The sequence below is a fragment of the Carex rostrata genome, chromosome 12, assembly GCF_964058835.1.
Source record: "Carex rostrata chromosome 12, lpCarRost1.2, whole genome shotgun sequence".
NCBI classification, from domain to species: Eukaryota; Viridiplantae; Streptophyta; class Magnoliopsida; order Poales; family Cyperaceae; genus Carex; species Carex rostrata.
Genome location: NC_135929.1, coordinates 4,937,909 through 4,961,022, shown reverse-complemented (window position 1 = coordinate 4,961,022; position 23,114 = coordinate 4,937,909). Strand labels below are relative to the sequence as shown.

Sequence of the window (23,114 nt, the reverse complement as noted above, 5' to 3'; positions counted from 1 at the left end):
CCCGAGATTTGTGCTCGAATTGCTCGAGGACTAGTTCCTCTACACTTCTTACTAGTTTGTTTGTCATTCTTTTTCCCGATTTCTTCCGATTTATGAAATCTGATTTCTAGGGTTTCGTGCCAAAATTGAAAGTTGGCATAATCGTGATTTGATTTGCTTAACCCGACCAATTAGACTTGTAATCGGTAGGGTTGCCTCCTGATCGTGAATTTTTAGAACAATTAACGGCTGATTTGAGATTTTGACCAAATTAGGGTTAACCAAACGGTGAATCGAATTGATCCGAGAACCAAAGTAGTGAAACGGTGATTGATGGTTACCAAAGTGAAATAGTATAAGGCTAGAGGGCCTAGATGAGATTTTGTGTGGTTTTAGAGGATTTTGGTAAGAAATAATGAACCGAACGAATTGATACCAAAAAAACATAGGAATTGATTAGAGAAGGTATAAGCCCTAGAAGTAACTCGAATAAACCTCTCGATCCTAAACCAATGTTAAACCAAGTATACGCATAATATAGGTGTAGGCTCGGTCGAGCAAGAACTTGCGAGACAATACGAGACGTCCGATCCTTAAAATTAAGCGGTACGCTCGGCATACTAAGGTGCGGGATTCTTGGACTTGTTTGATACTTTATTTTCAGGAATTAAACTATGTATTCGTTTGTCATGTTGAATATCATTGATTGCATCTGAATTGTGTAAAGCATTTGCATAGCCCAATCAAATTAAACGCGAATTGATGTGACTTGAGTGATTTGCATGCTGGTATGGTTGTAGGTTGTGTCGATCGATTATTATGATCTGATTTGATTGAAAGTCACCACGATTTGATTTGATATGTATGTGAATGGATTTACGAAGTTAAGCACTTGGATCCAATGAATTTGCCAAGTCGGGCTGTATGCTGACTTGGATTCCCAGGATCCTAAATGGCCTTAGGTGAACGGCCCTCGATATTCCCAGTACCGGTTGGGACGAGGGAGGGTGATTATGTTATGAGATGTGTGATTGGAAATCGTGGTTGACTTGTGTAACGTCTATGGCTCGGTAGCATTTTCCTACGTGTTAATGCATTTGAACGGTCGATTGAATATGACGAATATTGGAAACGATTCTAACGTGGATTTTCTTTACATGATTTGAACCAGACCTTAATAAACTGTTAAGCCAAGCGGTTGCAGATGGGTGTCAGATAAAGGGTCCAGCGGTTGGCCATCTGTAGGTGTCAGTAACCCTACAGATGTGGGTTTGATAAAGGTTCAGCTCGAAAGAACATCTGTAATTGCTACAAGCCCTACTGAACTGAGTTAGGAATCGAGTTAAGCCAAAATATATGTTGTGTTTGAGATTCATCTTGGAAATTCCGTAAACTGTGTTTCAGGTTGATTAACTGTTGTCAAGTAGTGGCATTCTGTTATTTATGTTTTCTTATATAACTGTTTGCATTGTTGTTGTTTGGGTTTCATTATTGAATATAGAGTTTGATTGCAAGTCCAATAATTCAAATGTGGCAAATTCGCACTGAGAATTTATTCTCACCCCCACCTTCCCCGTTATTTTACAGGTATTGGTGCGACTGATTCCGGAGAGGCACGAGAGTAGTAGGCCTTAGTAGCTTACCAGTATATGACCCTAGATATCTTTTGTTGTATAGATTTAGGGTAGGCCTCGTGGTTGGTATCCGGATGAGATACTTTTGTTGTATTATATGCTGACCAGACTGTGTACTCTGATATATATATTAGAAACTTGTTTGAATTGCTTGTTGTTTGGTTTGAAATGTGAGTAGCCTTGTAAGCATACACGGCGTTGTATGCTTACGGCGGGGGACTGTTACGACCCGTGGCCGCGGGGTGTGACACATGGCCTTGGATACTCTTGTATTACTGGGCATTGGATCGATGATCAGTGGGTATTACAAAAGAGGATATTAAGTTTTCGAGTGTTAGATTCCCCGCACACCGCAAATGTAATTGTTAAATCTATTATTGAGGTTTTACAAGAGTATAACCTTAAGAGGGATATGGCTAACAAGGTTTTTTCAATATCTTTCGATAATGCTAGCAACAACATTGCTTCCATTGAAATTTTTAAACGGTCACTAAACCCGATTATGAATGGTGAAATGTTTCACCAAAAGTGTGATTGTCATATACTTAACCTCGTCATGAAGTCGGGACTTAAAACAGAAGCCATAAAATTATTGATAGTTAAATTTAAGGATGCCCTCAACCACATTGTTTCAAACCATGAAAGAAGACAAGAGTTTGCGAAGTTGTGCGTAACCTATCGAATAAGCAAGTTGAAAGTACCTTGGGATATAGATACCCGTTGGAACTCAACCTATAGGATGTTGAACCGATTCCTTCCTTATAAAGCTGTCATAGGGGAGTTTTTGAGGGGATCCACCCCCTCAGGGAATGCAATTGGAACTCACCGTCGGGGAATGGGACCAACTAGAAAGGCTTTCAACATTCCTAAGAACCTTTTTTGAAGCAACCGTCAAACTATCCTGCTCGTATTCACCGACGGCATTTGAGTTGTTGGGGCAAATCTATCAAATTTCCAAGGTTTATCGTATTTTGGAACAAGCATAAACCCACGATAAATCTCTCACACCGATTGTAGAGGCCATGAAACTAAAATTTCTAAAATATTGGGAAGATGTACCCCTCTTGGCCATTATTGCAAGCTGCCTCAACCCGGCATACAAGAAATATTACACGATCAAAATGGTTGAAGCGTACAAAGATAATCTACATTTAGTCGCAACCGGGGTCGAGGCATACGTGGATGCGAAGTTTGCTGAGATGTTTAACATATACAACTCAAGAATTAGTGGCAACCAGAACCCCTCTTCGTCCCGGGCTGGTCCTAGGTATGAATAAATATACATTATGCTTTTAATCTTTATTATTTATAATATCTACATTATTTGTCCACTAATTTTTTTTTTTAATAGTTCCACTTTCAGGAGCACTAGCAGTAGTGGATTGTTAGCAGATTTTCAATCAGATAGCGAACCGCACGCATCCACAAACGAGTTAGTGAGCTATTTGAATATGCGCAATGAAAATGAAAACGTTGACATCATGACGTGGTGGAAGAGGAATCAAAGGTCTTATCCAACACAAGCGATGATGGCCCGCGACGTCTTTGCCGTACCCGTGTCAACCGTCCTTTCAGAAAGTTGTTTTAGTTCGGCGAACAGGATCCTCTCCGACAAACGCAGTAAATTGGGTCCACATGTTTTTGAAAGACTTGTGTGCTTGAAAGATTGGATTAATGCTGACGAGCGCAACCAACATCAATCTCAAGAATCATCTTCTGCAGCTGATACTGAAGAAAGCGTTAACGAGCCGCAGCCTCAACCTAATTCAGATTCAGACGGTGCGGAAGAAAACGAACAATGGTATATGAATCCAAACTACTAGATAGGTAGTGTCGGTATAATTTTCTAACCTCTTTTAATATTTATGGTTATTTTAAAAATTATAATTTCTAAACATTTCAATTAGTTTTTAAATTATTCATTTTAAATAACAATTACTAACAAAAAAAAAGTTAGAACTCCGCCTATGTTATTTTACATAGCCGGTCCCAAGCCCGGAATAAAGGAGGAGGGTAACTTTTATTTTTTAATCTATTGTTTTCAAATTATTCATAATTATTTTTAATGTAATAAATTAATTTAAGATATTATTATTTATATTTTATTGTTTTAATTATAATGAGAATTTGAAAATAAAATAAAATGACTTGCTTAAAGAAATAAATAAATAGATTTGTACTTAGCCGTATAAATATACAAATTTTCGTACGAATAATTTTTATATATAAGGTACAAATTTTATTCATTTATAAATTATAAAGACGCGACTTGATAATTTCATGTATATATATACTCTATTTGATATCGAACTATTCATATTATAAAAATCGAATTATAAACACGAAATAATATTTATACGACACTGTAAAAAAAAACAGAAAAAAAATATTAAACAAAACGGAAAAAAAAAACAGAAACAAAGACATAAAAAAAAATGGAAAAACAAAACTGAAAAAAAAAACTGAAAAAAAAAAAACTGAAAAAAAAAACTGAAAAAAAAAACTGAAAAAAAACGGAAAAGAAAAACTGAAAAAAAAAACTGAAAAAAAAACGGAAAGAAAAACAGAAAAAAGAAGAAGGAAAAAACAGGAAAAAAAAAAAAAACGGGCGGACCGGACCCGTACCGGCGTACCCGGATACCCGGACCCGTACCCGTCAACCCGCAACGGGTACGGGTAATAAACGGACCGGACATAGGTTTTGGGAAAATTACCCGTTTACCTGTTACGGGTTTTACCCGTACCCGACCTACCCCTTTACCCGTCCTACCCGTTACCCGTAACGGGTAACCCGGAACGGGTCACGGGTAACCCGTTAGCAATTGTCTATTCCAAGTTATAGGGGTTAGTATAAACTAGTTTGAATTTAATTTGTTATGAATTCAAGTTAATTTGTATTTTTTTTAAATGAACATTCAATATTTAAATCAATAAGTTCGAGCTAACTTGATTGAAGTAGGAAACAATCAAAGACTCGAATTATATTTTTACTTTAGATATAAAAGAGTAAAACAAAGGTGTTCTTAGGCTCATTAAGCTTTTTTTGGTAAATGTAAGTCTCAAAACTTATTTAATTGGATTCAAACAATGAATCAAAACCGATGAGTGATACATTTACATGTAAAATTTGTAATATTTTAAATTAATTTAATATAAATTCAAATAGTTAAAAAAAAAAAAAAACACACACATTGAAATTAACTTTTTTTACTGTTTGATTTTATACTAATTCAAAATTTTAATATTTAAGCACATAACTCGTAAAGTAGATCGACTTCAACAAGTTAAATCTCACTTTTAAAGGCAACCGATAAGTTTTGAAGCTTAAGAACATTCTAGTTCTATTTCATAAAATATATTAACTGTACCAATGGATTTCATATTTTGAGCCTGTAAATTCATACGATAATAATTAACATATGTACATATTGAGTTGAATCAGTTTGCAAATTACTTTTGAATGATTCTAGGTCGATTATTTAGTTTAGCAACAATTTAACATTGATTCAGGTCCAGCTAAGTACCAGTAATTATTTGCCACCTCTGACGCAAGTGTGAGAGATAGAAACGTGCTGGGCATTGGACTATTAGCATGACAGCAGCACGCTTATCAAAGCAGAGAGGTGCATGATTGATGGGCTCCTATTTGGTTTTGGCGTCTTTTATATTTTGTGGAATTTAATGCATGCACCGGGTCCAGATGGAGTTGGTATAATTCCTGACACGGCAGACAGCTAGTGAGCCAAACAGTCTTTTGGGAGGTAGATTTTCTAGAGAAGTTATCTTCTGCTTGATTTAATGTGGCCATGCTATGTAAGAACCGTAAAGATGTATTCAGTGTTGTAAATAACGGTATGCAGTCATCGGACAGGAAGCGTACTGCCAAGTGATCAATCAGAAATAATCGATCAATTAGTCGAAAAAATTCATGACCACTGCCAACAACTAATCGACCGATTAATCAGTTTAAATGGACGTTTTTTACAACGCTGGATGTATTGGTCAGTGCTGATTTATCTTTTTCTTCTTCTTTTTAATGATTTTAAATACCAACTAATAATTTTATTGATAAAAAGCGTATTTACAACTAGTCAAATAACTCTAATTTCAAAATCTAAATACATTTATTTTCATTAATTAATCTAAATTACTCTCATCATCTAATCTTATTTATTTACACTTTTAAACATCATAATATATTATTCTCTATCTCTCACCACAGCTGGATCTGCTTTCATCCGATAGTTATTGTGCTCTGACGACCAAATCTACTCACCGCTATGTTATGACACTCACCACTATGCTCCCACAGGATGGCCGGATCTACGCATCGTCACGTTCCAACGACTGAATCTACTAACTTTCTCGCACCGATTGAAATGGATAGACTCCACGCTTCATGTTCAAAACTTCAACGATACTGCATTTTCAGCTCCGATCAACTCCACTTGACTCCCTTCCCTCTCTCTCACTCTTGTTCGCTCGAGAAGGTAGAGATGAGAGAGGGGAGGAAATATCACTATGTTGGATTGAAATCTAATAGATGTGAGAGGGATGAAATGAAAAATGTGAAAAAAAGACACGGCTAGAGTTACTGCTTTACCAAGATCGTCTTTTTTTATTTTGCTCTTCTTATTAGTGTTGAATTAATTCTGAAAAATATGAAATTAATCAACTTTAGTAAATCTTTTTGTGTAATTTAAATATAAGTAAGTTATTATCTACTATAAAGTTAATGTAAACTTTTATTTTAAAAAAATAATCGAGGTTAATATAAATTAACGAAATTTAAGATGAAACATTGACGTAAAGAAGTAGCTTTTAAAAATATATGTATAATTTAATATCTGCCAATTATAGTTTCGATATTTAAAATTGATATATTTTTGCTGCTTATTATATATTTCAAACTTAATTAAACTGTAACAAATATAAATTTATGAGAAAGAAATTGTAACTATTAAAGTAACTACATTTTGAGCTTATCTGGACTATTCCATCGAAATTCGGATCAATTTGATTCGAAATAAAATACACATAATCTCCTTTAATATTTATATCAAAACAGATTTAATGGTCCAAATCTAAATTCAAAATTTGAGTTACTTCAGGTGATACGAAGCATCTATCCTCCGACCAACCTCTGAAATCTCTCCTCATTAACTCATCTACAGTTTTATCTTTTTTATTATCGTTAAGTGGTTGTCATTATTTATTAGTATTGGTCCTTCAATTATTTTGTCTTCAATTTTACTTCCGTGTTATGCCATCGATCGTAACAATTTGTTTAATTAGTTATCGCCACCATCATGCCACCACCATATAAACAAATATTTACACAAGGGGCTGCAATCATGATGACTTGGCAGAACATCATCAAACGAGAGAAAAAAAATTATATAATAAACGAATAAAACATTCTGGTGGTTATCGTAAATGTATATAAATGTGAAGTCGCAGTACAAATATTCAAAGTCAAATTGTCCACGTGTGTGTAACTTCAAAGTCCACTAGTTAAGCAATCCTGTTTTTGTTAGGTGGGCAACTTTCTCTGAATTAACGTTCAGGTAATAATTTAAAATTTGGGACCTTGAAATGCTGATTTGTCACATGAAATTGATGGCACACAAAACTTTCATCTGAGGACAAATATATCGACTGTTTAAATAGCGCCTATTAAGTGAACTTGACTTTAATCAGTGTACACACAATGTTTATCTCATCGTAACGGAATGGTCGAAAAAATAATATTATTGTCATTTTACGCTAATAGCGTTGTGACTTTTTATAGTCCAAAAACACTATAGTGCAGTATACTAAACGCGTTAAATGTGAAATTATCTCTAATAGCGTTGTTACTTGTCTTCATGCTCAGAACAATTATTAAGTTATATTTATAGAATTATCTCTAATTCTCTATATTAAATGTGAAATTATGTTTGCTGTTTTGAATCTCTTATATGCAGTGTTTTAAAATACAGTTTTATTCATACATGTGGAAGGCCACTGCAAACTGCATATGCGGATTTTAAAATAAAAATTCACGTATATATATTCATATTCATATTCATATATTTGAATTCATTTTCACATAAATTATAATTAAAATACAATTAAATAGGATAAGATTGCATTATTTAAGTTCAAAAGGCCATGCAGTCCTTTCACAATAGTCCTCCCATGCGGTGTTCACAATAGTGTTTCCACATAATGACATAACCAAATTGAGTTCGGGTCTCAAAGCCAGCCAACAAGCAAACAATACAAAACTACATGGCCGCATATTCGGACCGCATATATGCAGCCGCATGCTCAAAACCGCATGGAAGGACTGCATGGCCATTCTGAGCACGGCTGTCGACTGCATAGGCATATGCAGCCCATGCGGCTGCATTTTAAAACACTGCTTATATGTGCTCTTCACATGCATTTGAATGTGTTTGCACTTAATATGTAAGTTGTTCGTAACTAAATTAACAAATATTTATATCTAGTGTGCAAAATATTTTGTACTTTTTTTAAAGAATAATTATGAAGACATTCAAGTAAAAAGTTTGGTCTAATGAGTACAAAATGTTAAGAATTTTATTTCTAATAATGTAGGATAAAAATGCCTTTTTAGATAATTATCAACATATTTGTTGCGCAGGTAAGGATGTAATAACGAAACAAAATTAAAAAAAAAATTAGAAATGCAATACAAGAATCCAGGAATGGAATTGGCTTTGCTAATTAACAGTTTCGTTTAACATCGATAGATAATTCACCGCTGTAGCTTTAGTTTTTTTCTCCTGCTAGATAATTTTAGCCAAGTTCTGGGGAAAGGGATATATATTGTCAATAATTATTTCTTACAACCATGACAACGATTAAATCATTGTTAAATTACCCATTGCAATTAATGGCGTCATTTTATTAATTATTTAATTAGCCCACATGTATTTGTTTTATTAGATTACCAATTTTCAGCCTTTCAAAAAATAATTCCAGTCCAATATTCAAGGCCGAACAAATCCAGTCCCAAGTCAAATTTAACGCGTCTATTTATGGGCCCAGAGAAAAAGCCCAATAAATTGTTTCTTTCTTTATTTTCAGACAGAGGTTTAATAGCCCAACCCCACGATCCATTTATTCATCTTGGCATTTTGTAATTCATCTTAGTCCAAAAAGAAAGCACAGACCCAAATCGTTTCATCTATTTATTTTTCAGTTAAGACCCTCAGACAAGGAACTATTACAGAAACCATAGGGATTTGCTGCATAAACCTCAAGAAAATGACGGATTGACAAATGGTTCCCGCTTACACTTTGGCATACCAGAATCCGAGAAACGTGTTGGTACCAATTGATATTGACAGAAACCATGACAGATCAAACCATTAAGAAATTCCAGAATTCATGTCAGATTTACGCCAGTACCGAAGCGATCATCATAAAACATCGAGTGCATATCCTCTAAGATATCTCATATTTTGCATGACCAACGTGTCCGGTGCCTATTTGGGATAGCGCAGGGGCCCAGTATTATTTGAGCTTTGAGATTCATGCAGAATGTATTTGAACAGTTGAGATTCTCCAAAAAGTCACGCAGAATGTGAGATATCTCAGAGGATGCAAATTCATAAAACATCAGAGCTAAACCAAACAGGCATTACTGGTACCGCACTTACATGCATAAATTGGTAATGCAATTATCAGTACACTAATAATGTAAAGGTGCAGAACAATTCTCCTGTGTCGAAATAACAAGATAAAATCATATAACTCACTGTACCGCTCATAGCAATAGGCGTCAGTGCAACCGGTTCAAGCATCGCATGTAATAGAATAATCAATAAGCTGACAAGGTAGCTTAACTGAACCAATTTGAGCAGTTGTACCAGTGAGAAATGCATCAAAATAATAAAACGGATCCAGTATAATATTGCAACAATTTGTACTGATTAAGGTTTGTGTCAGACAACAGCAAGATTAAGGATCGCAACATTCATTGATCATTATGCTTTATTGCAGAGAGCAAGAAACGTTCTATTCACTGAATCTGAGATGGTGATCTTATCATTAGTATAATATGTTAGAAATTTATTTTAAAACTCAAAATTTAAATAATATTTATTTTAATATTAACGGTTTTTAACCTTTATGAATTATAGAGCTATTTGTAACTTAATTTCATTGATCCAATGTCTACATAGAAGTTTATTGTTTGTCGCCACAAAAGATCGAACAATAATATATGGGATATGTGCTGGTGAATCAATCCAATATTTATAGGCAAATAAATTATGAAGCGTCAGCTTCAAAATCATTCAATTCATTCCATTGATGAATTTACCCGTTTGAGCTACTATACGACTCATTCATTTTCATTATTATTTGAAACGGTAATGCATAATGAATATGAATTTGAATGTCATTAATACACATATTTGTCTATAAATAACACATGATACTTGAAGAGTTATTATAATCCAATAATCTATTCAACAATTCACATTCTCTTGCTCTTCCTATTAGCTCTATAATTCATAAATTCAATTTCTATTCTCCCACAAATAAATATTTTCTTTATAGAAAACATATTATTCTGCTATCATTGTTGAAAGAAGCTACATCAACCTCTACCACGGTTGCGCCCGCAGGCAAAGGAATACCGGCATAACTTGGAGCAATCTTAACCGATTATTCCTGCGCTTAGGACGGGAAGTTGCCTTAGGTCTGCATTTTGCAGCTCCGGGTAATAAAGTTATTATATTCTTGATTATATTTTTTTAATATAATTGTTATTTATTTAGTGATCAAAATTCAGATTTAAAACTAGTTGGTTAGTTCATATTTTTCCAACATAATATACGACATTTAAAAAAATTTGAAACATATATTTTAAATTCGTAAGTTCTAAATTTTTGTACTATTAAACTCGATTTTTCTAAGTATCTATATTCATAAAACTAAATTAAACATTAATATTTTTTCATAATTCGCAGCAATCGAATTTAACACCATAAATTTTGAAACTCGAAGTAATTATGAATTATTAGAAGTTTTGGAGGTGCCAATTTAACATGTTCCGCTTGAACTTTTTGTAACATTATCCTCTGGACATTTTTTTTTCTTTAAAAAAAATATAACACTTCATTCGTAACTTTTAAAATAGGAAAGTAAAAATATTGAATTACGAGATGTTCAGAATTAAATACTTTTTATTAGGAAAATTGATCAAAAAGTTTTTTGTAAAAACACGAACAAAGTGGAAGTAAGGAGAAGAAAAAGAGGATGAGCGAAAAGGATAAAAATGAAGTTGACTCGTAAAAGACATTTCGTTAAAAAATTAATATGCATCTTTACTTTTATAAAATAAGGTATTTTGTAAAACGTTTTCATTTCGACTTGACCAAAGCAAATGAGTTGTGGTTAGAGAAAGTGTGGTTGTCTGATAGTCATCAGATTAAATTTGGTCGGATAGTTGATGATAGTTGTTTAATATGCCTTAAAATTTATGCGCACTTGATCTGAATCAATCTTAAATTCAGTTTATACGAATTTGAATACTTATTGAACATCTCTAACCGAATTTCGCCTAATGCTCATCAGACTCAGGGGCAGAACTAAGATTTGAATTTGGGGTTGAAATTTTGTGGGGGGTTTTTGGGGGTGCTAATCGGTATGCATCTGTAAACAACAGTGTATAAATGATTGATACATGTATATATGGTTTCAATATTCATAGTTTGATGGGGGTGTCTAGTCAGGAGCGGACTCAGGATTTTCGTCAGAGAGGGGCAAAAAATATCGAATCGGGTTTAAATAGATTATCGGATTTAAACCCATTAACTAATTGAGTACTCGATAAAAAAATAATGTTTTGACTTATATTTTTTAATACCCTAACTTATAATGTCTGATTTTATAACTGATAATTAATATTACCAATCATAATTCGAAAAATTTATTTTGATTTTAACACTAAATTTAACCCGAATTACATTTCAAACATCCAGAGGGGGGCAAAAATATTTCCAGAAAAGAGGCAAAGTCGATAGATCACCACTAAAACTTGAAATCCAGGGAGGGGCAGCTGCCCCCCTCTGTGCTACAGTAAATCCGCCCCTGTATCTAGCCCCCGCTTGCACCCCCCAGTTCCGCCCCTGATCAGACCACCCCTTATTCTTCGTGGTTATCACCTCTCAACTACTTGAAAAGAAAAATATCTTATAAAATTCTCCTTTTGTATTATTATTGATGTAGTTAGGAGTGTTAACAGTAGAAGAAATTATTTTCACGTCATTGTTACGTTAATGAATAAAACTGTCCTTATCTATTTCGATAAATTAAGTGAAAAAAAATCTCATTCATACTCATTTTGTCAAATACGGATCAAATAAATGACTGATAGATGTCATTAACACTCTTAGTTGTAGTTGTCTGTTTACATTGTTAATATATAAGAATTATTACAGTCTTACTTTTTTAAGCAAGCAAAAACCTAGTCGAAATTGTACTCGTGATAACTATTATTAATGTTTATATTGTTACTATAAAAATTATAAGAATTAGTCTTTAATACAGTAACAAAGATATATAATTTCTACATAGAATGTCATGAGTTTAAAATTCAAATAAAAAAAAATTATTTGTTGTAATAATGAAAGTATGAAATATGAAGGCTTGACTTTCATCTTTTTATCAAAATCTTTTTAAGCGAGCAAGAAAAAAAATATAACAGTACAGTTTTGTATGGTATATTATGCTTGAATTAAAGGATACGGTTCTGTCTATTTACCTCGTTTTAACGGTAATAAAATAAAAGTTTATTGGGTTGCCCGTGCTCAAAGCCTCAAACAAGGAACGAACAAAGATACTTGACAGGAGGGTTCGTGCCGATCTCTTTTGGCGGTTCACCGAATCAAAGTTTCCGTTGAATCAAACGCAGCACTGACGACAACGTGGTTGTTAGTACCGTGCAGTCCGAACATGTCTATCGAGAAAGTGAATCAAATGTTTGATAGCGAGGCCCCACATTTTAGGATGTAAAATACGTCGTTGTTGGATTTGATCGACTACTTCTACCACCCGCCACAGGATGGATGTTTCTACCTATGCCGCAATAAATCCTCATTGATGGGCCACGAAGGGACAGCAGATAACAGTTGCGGGCCACAGTGTAGTCCCAGGGCACGTGGAGAAGGAAGGGACTTTTGCCTGGATGGGGCCCACCGCTTATCTTTTATTACTTCAGACTTCAGTATTATTGTTATTCATTATTTTATCATTATAAGTTCCATCAATTTTTTTTTAATCATTATATTTGTAGTTGATTTGAATTCGGATTTTGGATGATTAGTTTAGTTTGGTTTCTGAAAGTCTCGACAGGCTAGGCAATTTTGGCTGGAAGTATCCCAAAAGCGGATTTACTTTTTATATTTTTAAAAGCGTTGTATTTATTATTTCATCAGCTTTCATCCTTGTAGTATCATTTTTACGAATTGCATCTTCTGAAGCAAATTAATGCCGTGAGAAGAGCCAATTTCGTTTCCTTTTTCTTCATCCAAAGAACAATGCACTGAGTATGTTTGTCTGTAGTTAAAGCGGAAAACTTATCTTGCAGACGTCTAGTTCTTGTACTATTTACTTTTCTCTTCTTTCCATGAATCTACAGCCGAGCTAAGCTAGAGTAGAATGCAGGGGAAATGTTAACTGTATATCTCCAGTATATAGTAAAACGGAGAAAGCAAAATAACCTTCCGCTTTCCCACATGACATCACACATCCCGGCCCTCGGATGCCACTGCAATGATACTATTTTCCCAAATTTGCGAGCCTAGTTGGGGATCTCAGGGGTACATTAGTAAATTTATGCTCCGGATAATCTTAACATCCTCGGTTGACGGGGGCAGCTCTTAGCAAGTCAAATCTCTCAGCTTGTCGTTGACGTAATTCTTCTCCAATTCAGTCACTGGAGAGAACACCGTCTCCTGCTTACCAATTAAGGTCATGTTTGGTTGTGCAGTAAAGTTAAACCGGATTAAATTTCTTACTCCAAGCTAAATCGGAGTAAGTTAAACCACCTCTCTAAATAGTGTAAGTTACTCCGGTTTAGCTCAAATCTTACTCCATCTTAAACCGCCTATGTTACTCCTCGTTTGGCTCCTTAAACGTGGAGTAAGGGGTTTACTCCACCTCTTACTCCACAACAAAACATGACCTAAGCGGATACGGAGAAGACTGACTTATTACGGTACCCTAAAACTGGAGAGAATTCTCCCTGTTGTTTTATTGTCTGTGCTGTCTAAAGCTTGTCGTTTTGGCTCCCTTATGATCCCATTAAGCGGTCTAACTAGAACGGATTTATATATTTTAGACCCGTATTCATCGAATAAATCCGTTTATTTTTTTGGGTCCTGTTCCAACTAATCCAAATCTCTCTTTCTGAACTAAATCCGAATCCTAGCGTAGCTGATATCTGACATAGATTGATTCATCCATAGTTAAAAAGTCACTCGACAAATACGAGATTAATTTATACAAAGCAACATACATAAATCCTAACCCACATACAATATCACACTATATCAAATCTAATCGATTAAAATCTCGTAAGTGTAATTGACTGCTAAATACTAGTACCCATAATCTAATCTCGTAAGTGTAATTGACAAGTACCAGTACGGTAGTACCCATATAATACAATTAGAAATTATGTTATTATGAAACCTACACTTGTTCGATGAGCATCGGAATCCGGAACAATTAGGGGTGTAAACGGTTGGATATGGATCGGATAGTGGTCAAATCGTATTCTTTTTTTTAGTTATAATTTTTCGGATACATATATGAATACGGATAGTCTCAGATACGGATAATTAAAAATAAATTGCTAATGTGCACTAGAGTAGAGAATAACATCTAAATATAATTTTTTTATTCATAAATTAGATCTAGTAATTTTTCTTAATAAGTTTTTTGGTTACAAAAAATATATATATATATATGTATATCATATTATCAAAATATTAGTTACTAATTATGTCATAGTGTTATAGTGTTCATCAGAATATATATGTATATACATTTTTAATAAATTATTAGTATGTATATACAATTTAATAAATTATTTTAAGAATATAAGACTATATTTGTTGTGGTTTAGCGGTGTAAATGGTCGAATACAGATAATTACGAATAGTTAAAATTCTTACCATATTTTTATTCATTATAATTTTTCGAATGTGGATATAAATACAGATAGTTTCGAATATGAATACGGATCGGATAATTTAAGTAATTTTATCGAGACGGATGAAACGGATATCCAATCCGTTTACACCCCTAGAACAATGCATCTTTGTTTTTATACAATAAAATGACTATAATATCCTCCCCGGTTATATTGTATTCTAAATTCTCCATTCGGTCCTTCTATACAGACGATTCAATTGGCGGGTTAGCTACCAAGCTTGTGCGTTCAGTTTAATGATTCGACACATCATTTGCAAACAGTTGGAGATTCACGGAATCCGAACAAATCTTTTTCATCGCTTTTAACCCTGCTCATTTTATTTGCTGTACACTCAGTCCGGGTCAGTATCCTCGGAGATATCTCAACTTTTGCGTGATCAACGTGTCCAGTGCCAATTCGGGGGTGATGTAGGGGTCAGTATATGTGTGCTTTGAGATTCGTGTAGAACGTATTTAAACGGTTGGGATTTTCCATAAAGTCAGGCAAAGATTGAGATATCTCAGAGGATACGAATTCCACTCAGTCCTGGGTTCTTACTTCGAATTCGTATCCTCTGCATTAACTCAAAAAGGAATCTTTTGAGTTAATACATCTAGATCGTCCGATAAGTCTTAAAATTCGTGTGTTTTAAATCCGCACTAATATTTAAAGACCCTTTATGTTTTAGTCGGAGGTCGGATGAACTCCGTTTACAATCGGACGGTCAATATGTATTTACTCAAAAGATGATATTTTGATTTAATGTAGACGATGTGGACTCACTTCTGAGTTCTAACTTCTAACCCTGCGCCCACACTCCGCGGTTGTACTGTACACCCCACCTCACTCGTACTCTATCTCAAAAAAAAAAAAAAAAAACCTCACTCGTACTGAGCAAAAAAACAGAGCACTGTCGCCATGACCATCCCTACATCACTCCTCTCTCTCCTTTCCTATCTCTCTTTCTAGAACCTATCAAAAAAATGGCGACAAACGCATCAGTGCATATCCTTCTCCGCCTCCTTCAGATCTCCATTTCTCTCCATCTTCTCATTGTCCCCTCTCTCTCTCTAACCGCCAACCCCACCCCTCTCAACTGCTCCGACCTCTCTCGCATCTGCACCTCCTTCCTTGCCTTTAAACCTGATCCAATGCCCGTTTCAGCCGACCCCACCGCCACCATCCAATCAATGTTCGATGCATCACCGGCCGATGTCTTCACCGATCCCACCAGCAACCCGGGCTACTTCTTTGTCAGAAAGAACTGCTCCTGCCTCTCAGACAGAAAGTACCTCACCAACACCACCCTCACCGTGCCGGCGCAATCAAGTGGTCCCGTCGCAATACTCGTCTCCGACATGTACCACGGACTCGCATTCTTGCCCAACATGACCCGTTTGGCGAAACCCGGTGCAGTTGTGTCACTCCATTTGCTTTGCGGTTGCTCTAACAGGTTGTGGAACTACTTGCTGAGCTATGTGTTAGAGGAAGGGGATTCGGTCGAGTCGCTTGCAAGCCGGTTTGGGGCTAGCATGGATTCAATTGAGACTGTTAACGGGTTAACGGGTCCAGACGGCACTGCGCCCGGAACAGTGCTTTATATTCCTCTTAATTCCGGTGAGTTGTCATTTTTATTTTAAACTTTTACAGTGGACTACTTTTATTCATCGTTTTTTGTTCTTTTCCTAGAGATAGTAAAATATGTTCACGGGAGTGTGGCAGTGGCACAACATCTGAGCTGGATTTGTTAGCTCAAAAGTCTGGGAACTTTTGATTTGGTAAAAATATTTTATACGATTCTAACCGTGAAGGTTCTACAGCAATGCTAGACAACTTATGCTGATTTTTAATGTAGTAATTTGAATTTTTTTTTTCAAGGACAGAACGCATCTTTCAGAATTATGGTGAAGAGGGACCAACTATCACATGCTAGCAGATGGTTGCCAGAAAATAAATAAATGAATGAATGATTTAACTTGCAATTATTGTTTCCTCTTCATACCTACTCTCACATTTATTCACGTTCTACCTAAATTGTACTTAAAATTCATAATTTTGGGAGATCACTAAATAAATTAAAAACATCAATATGACCTCTTTATTCGGTCAAATATTTTGTTCCTTTCTCTAATTATTTGACATTTTAGTTATTTCAGATACCAATAATTACCCAGTTTTGATAATAGTACTTTGTTAGTCTAGTCTATATCAAGGATCAATAACTTTATTTTCATACCTGATCAGTCTATATCGGACATAACATTGTTGTGTACTGGCCCTGCAGCATTTATTTTTTGATTCTTTGTAAGATCATTGGGCACATATATTAACACTCAGTTTAATGTATTAATTTTGTGGCAAACTTTTTTATTTTCTTCAAATGTTAATGTTATCATCGACCTTATATGCATATATTGAATTCTATTTCTTTCTACAGTTCCAGGTCAGCTTTATCTATCATCAGCTCCTTCTCCTGTCCCTTCTCCAGCGCCATTGCCTAGCACATTTGACGGTACAATATATCTGGCTCTTGACTTTTTGCTAACTTTCCGAAACTTCTCTGAAATTATGTTCTTGTTTATGTGTGTTTGTTTGAGCATTTGTGATTTCTTGTCCACACAAACTACTAAAATTTAACGGAAAACAGAAATATTTATTAGGAATTCTTTCAGGACGTTTTGAGCTTTATGGCACATTTTAAAGCTGAAGGCTAAAATGATCCCTTTATATAACTAGTGCTTATTACCTTATTTTAAAGAAGGGTGAGAATAAAGAAGTGCTACCAAATTGTTGGAGGTGCTATCGGCTTGATTAGGATTCAAAAGACCAGTATGTGAATCTTCTTATACCGGGTCACATTGGCCCTAGATATAGGTGGTGCAATAAATATTAGAACATTGGGCTTCAGGTCTGATAGAACAGGTGTATGGTAGTCCTATCCATACCTTAAAAGTAATTATTTGGATCTTGGTCAGGTCAAGGATTACGAGTGCCTTTAAAGGTGAGTACTAATCCACAAAGATGTTCAGTGAATAATTTCAAAAGTAAAATACAATTAGATACCATTTTCAAAAGTAAAATACTAGATATGATGCAAATGGGTTACACGAAGCAGAACTACAATCTACAACAAACATGTGTTAAATTTTTTTCCAAAAGAAGACAGATCCCAAGCTTGATAGAGAGGCATAAGATATTGAAAGTTCCCATTCATAGGCATTCCTTACCTAAGAGGTTGCTGGGATAAAAAAAAATTATTCACAACTTCCTACAAGTCTATGACTAAACATTTACGAGAAAATCATTTAAGTACATTGGATATTCAGGGCATATTGTTATTTATATCAATAATACTTACTAAATTAATTGTAAATTTAATTTTACCTTGCTGTATAGTTGCTAGTTTTTCCCAGTAACTGGTTGGATAGGGCCTGGGTCTGGTAATATAAGACTAGAATGATATCATGGTTGCATCAGGCCTCGGTAGCAGTCATGGTTGGGCCTCAAAACACTAAATCCCCTATGCAGCATATAATATTTCTGGATGTACATATGGATCCATATACTACCTACTGTTAATAGAATCTGGGTCAGCTCTGTGTCGGGTTTTGATCAGATTCAGGTAATCAGTTGAAACGGTGCCTTTACAAACTGATACAATTACCATACTAGCATTCTTTTGTAATTTTGGTATGCTGTTAAAACTTCAGAATTTTCTATTTAAGAATTGTCAACTCCCCAACAACTATTTTTGTTCTTAAATTCTTTATTCTGACTTTTATTGCAGACATGCAAGAGCGTCATACAAAGTTCTCATATGCATGGGTTGTTGGTATCATGGGGGTTGCTCTTGTTCTAATTGCATTGTCGATTCTCTTGCTATTCTTGTGCAAGTATTTCAATTCGCATCTTCGAGATACAAGAAACTGTAGAAAAGTACCCAACCAGCCTGTCCTGCACAAATTCCAACCTCTCAAGAGTTCAAGCTTCCTTTATGGCTCTGGGAGATACTTGTGTTGCAGTTTTGGAGACCTGAAGCAGCCTCATGATGATGCAGCTAACCACCATATGGATATTCCTAGTGGTCAGTTACTAATTGCTTTTATACTTTTAACCTTTGCACTATCTCATTTTTTTTCTTCTTAGGGCTTCTCCCATACTTCTTCCCAAGAATATTATAATTTATACTGGATTAAGGTGCAAGTTGATGGTGCTATACCAATCTTAAAATGGAAGTTTGATACCAATCACATATGGTACCAACCAATATGTACCAATAGGTTCTCAGGCTATTTTAATATGAATATTTATCATATGTTAAAGATATTTTCCGGAAAAATAAAAGAAGTTAAAAAAAGATTTTTTGTGTACCAAAAGTTAATGAGAGGCGTATTTGACAGGTATGATAATTGAAGCCTTTGACAAGGAGAAACCAGTTGTGTTTACATACCAAGAAGTTCTTGGTTCTACAGACTCTTTCTCTGACTCCAATCTGCTTGGCCACGGCACATATGGTTCAGTTTATTATGGTTCTCTTGGAGAACAGGTGTGTATACTTTTATTATATTATATTTGATTCCATATGAATTCCTTTAAAACCTCAAAAGTATCATATATATTCCCATTAATTGAGAAATATTATAAAAGCATGCCCCTAAAGGCCTTGTTTGCCAGCTCCTCTATTACACTTGGAATAGAGAATTGAACGGCCTCAAAACCTTCACCATCTGATTAGAGGACAATTTTGCCTCGAAAAGCAACTCTGTGGAACTGGGCCCATTCCACTACATGGAAAAGACAATATTTTGAGGTTTTATTGGAGCAACATGAATATCTTTTTCCTTAAGTCCGTATAAGATACCCTTACATTATACTTGAAATCAAATATGCCAAAAATTAATTTCAGGAGGTTGCAATAAAAAGAATGACAGCTACAAAAACAAAGGAGTTCATAGCCGAGATGAAAGTTCTTTGCAGGGTTCATCATGCCAACCTGGTACAGTACTTTCTGTGCTTTATTGGTTTTTTTATTTATAAAAATTGTTATTTTTTTATTTAAAAAATTGTTATTTTTTTATTTAAAAAATTGTTATTTTTTTATTTAAAAAATTGTTATTTTTTTTTCAAACTTATAACCTTATGATTTATTTCGCTACCACTATTTTGTCAAGGTAGAATTGATTGGTTATGCTGCTAGCAATGACGAGCTCTTCCTTGTTTATGAATATGCTCAAAAAGGATCTCTCAAAAACCATCTGTATGACCCCCACAACAAGGGTAATACTGACTTTCCTATGAAATTATTACATTTGTGTCTTTCCTGCAACAAGAGATTTCTCCTTTCATTCCTTTTTAGATATTTATTAGCTAAGTTGGATAAGATACTTAACATGAAGTTCTACTACTAAATTTTTCCAATTTTTGCTTTGTATTTTATGATGCTTTTGTTATACTATTTATTGGCCTTACTCTTCAATTGAAGTACAAAAAAAAATGATAAAAATTGAGATAGTCATTTTACCTGTATCCATGTATATACAAAAAAGTTACTTTAAATATCACCTCAGATAAAGTTGACCTAACTGAAATTGAACCTGTGTTATAATTTTTGTTCATATAGGCCAGACATCATTGTCATGGATGTCTAGGGTTCAAATTGCACTGGATGCTGCAAGAGGCCTCGAATACATACATGAACACACAAGAGACCACTATGTTCATAGAGACATCAAGACCAGCAATATATTGCTCGACAGTTCCTTCAGGGCCAAGGTCTTTACACTATTACTATTCTGACCCTCCATTTCAAATTAACAAGTGATTGTAATATGCCCATAAATATCTTTGCCTCTCTTTTTTGCCAATGACTAATTGCTTCGATTAACTTAATTACATGTCATATGTGCCACTTGAGCCTTCCAATGTTTAAAGGCCAATATTGATATCTTTTTGTCATATATTTCACCAATCTACAGGTTTACAAAATTATTATTTTGACCATCAGGTGGATCAATAATTTTAGTTATTGGTTATGTTAATCCCCATTTCCTTTTAGATCAATTTTCAATGCAATTAGTTTACGTGCCCTTTGAGGTTACTGTTCCTAGCTAAATTTTAGCTCTATCTCTTGTGCAGATTTCCGATTTTGGGCTTTCTAAGCTAGTTGTCAAGTCTAGTGATGAAGAGGCTTCAGTAACTAAAGTTGTGGGCACATTCGGTTATTTGGCTCCTGAGTAAGTCTATTTCGACTGATATAAACTTGTCATACGTTATTAGTAGAGGTACGAGTCCCCCCAAAACACTAATTGAGTGGCCCACATACCTCAATTAATACTCAGTTGTGCATGCAATTTAATATCAAGTTGACAGCTATTCTACTCAAGCAACCCTCAATTTCACAATATATGCTTCAATTAAGGATAATTTTAATTTTTCACCAATTTATTTTGGTTGAGTTGATTTCAGTAACTGGCATCAATGACATGGTAACTGTAAACATAGCTGTTCTGTTAATTTAATCAAGAGCATCTTTTTGCAGACCTGAACTGAATTTCTGGTTTTCTTTTAGATATTTGCGGGATGGTCTGGCAACAACAAAAAGTGATGTGTATGCATTTGGTGTGGTGCTATTTGAGCTTATATCTGGAAAAGAGGCCATTACACGTGCAGAAGGGATGAGTAGGGCTAATATTGAAAGGCGGTCTTTAGCCTCAGTTGTAAGTTTTTTGTTTTTGAATTATTTTTTTTAACTGACTTGAAAATCTTCAGATGTGCAGTTAAGGCCCCATTTAGATGAAGCTGAATGACAATGCCTTAATTAACTTCCGATTATTTTATGGAGGCCTCCAATTAAGCACCATATCTCCTTGCTGTGTCTTTTTTGCTTTTTAATAAGTAGGGTTTTCAAAGACCATTACAATTACTGCTAAAACTAAAAAATTAATCCCAAGGACTCGTTATTCCTGAAATTGACTAGTCAAGCCCATTTGGGTGATTAAGCAACAGTCAGTTTCAGTTTTTTAATGTGTTGTTTAATTTTTTTTTTTTTATAGAAGTCACTGAAATTCTAATTGTCCATTTATGTGCCTCATGAAGCTTAATATAGGCTCCATGTGACCTCAATTATGCAATTACACACAAAACAATCCAATAGAAAGACGCACGGGGAAGTGAAAAAAAAATTTGATGCTCCTATTGCTGATTAACTTACTCCATTTGGACTATGCAGATGTTAAATGCTTTGAGAAATACACCTAATTCGATGAGCATGGAAAGCCTGAAAGAGTGCATTGATCCAAATCTTATGGATCTATATCCCCATGATTGTTTATATAAGGTATATGATTTTGCTAGTCACCTCACATGCATCGATCCACTACTAAAGAAACTTAATGTCTCCCCTCAAAAAAATCAAAAGAAAAAGAAAAGAAACTTGATATCTTTACATGAAAAATTCGACTCATGCTGGAAACAATACCGCAGTTCAATTTCAGGTTTTATGTATCTATCATAGGAAACCAGCTCAAATTACAAATCAGCATGTTTCAATTTCAGGTTTTTAATGTCTTGTCACAGAAACTAACAAGATGCTTTTGTTTTCTTTCCTTTTCCTAAGGTGGCAGTGCTTGCAAAACGATGTGTGGATGAAGACCCGATACTTCGGCCAGACATGAAGCAAGTAGTGATTTCTCTGTCACAGATACTTCTCTCCTCTATTGAATGGGAAGCCACACTGGCTGGAAACAGTCAGATTTTCAGTGGCCTTGTGCAAGGGAGGTGACCTATGAATTTTCTTGCTGTATATTTATTGGAGGAAATTACATAAATGGTCCAAAAAGAATCACAGATCTGCCCTCTTGGTCTCCAGATGATATCACACTTTGGTCTGTGTCCTTGGTAAAAAAAGGGGATCTGGTGATAAATGATCCCTAATTTGTTTTATATCATGTTCTTTCTTTTTGTTTATATGAGCTTGCTTGATATCCGGTGCTTATTTAGTTCTGCAGTGGGTGGAACCAGTGAGTGGGCAAGGGGGCTGAGATTATTTACCGCTGAATGGTTGAAATGTGTGCTCGTGTACATTCATATTATTATTTTTTCTCCTATATCTTATCAAAAAAATATGAAGGCATGTTCAATAAGGATGAAGTGTTGATACAGTCCATGGGAAGGCTAGGGCTGGCAACGAGCCAGCTCGGTCCGAGCTAGATCAAGCTCATGGCTCGCTCGTTTTAGCAACGAGTGAGTCATGAGCGAGCCAACATTCGGATCCGAGCTGAAAA

The 23,114-nt window shown here is 34.9% G+C and overlaps 1 protein-coding gene across 1 annotated transcript; it reads left to right on the top strand.

Moving 5' to 3' along the window:
* The first annotated feature begins 15,718 nt into the window (after window positions 1–15,718).
* LYK3 (protein kinase family protein / peptidoglycan-binding LysM domain-containing protein) lies at window positions 15,719–22,933 on the top strand. Its single transcript, XM_078312796.1, has 11 exons — window positions 15,719–16,449; window positions 17,270–17,344; window positions 18,620–18,916; window positions 19,233–19,378; window positions 19,739–19,828; window positions 20,004–20,109; window positions 20,453–20,604; window positions 20,968–21,065; window positions 21,401–21,548; window positions 22,061–22,168; window positions 22,448–22,933. The coding sequence occupies exons 1-11, from the start codon at window positions 15,816–15,818 to the stop codon at window positions 22,610–22,612; spliced, it is 2,019 nt and encodes a 672-aa protein (XP_078168922.1). The 5' UTR covers window positions 15,719–15,815; the 3' UTR covers window positions 22,613–22,933.
* The last annotated feature ends 181 nt before the right edge of the window (window positions 22,934–23,114 follow it).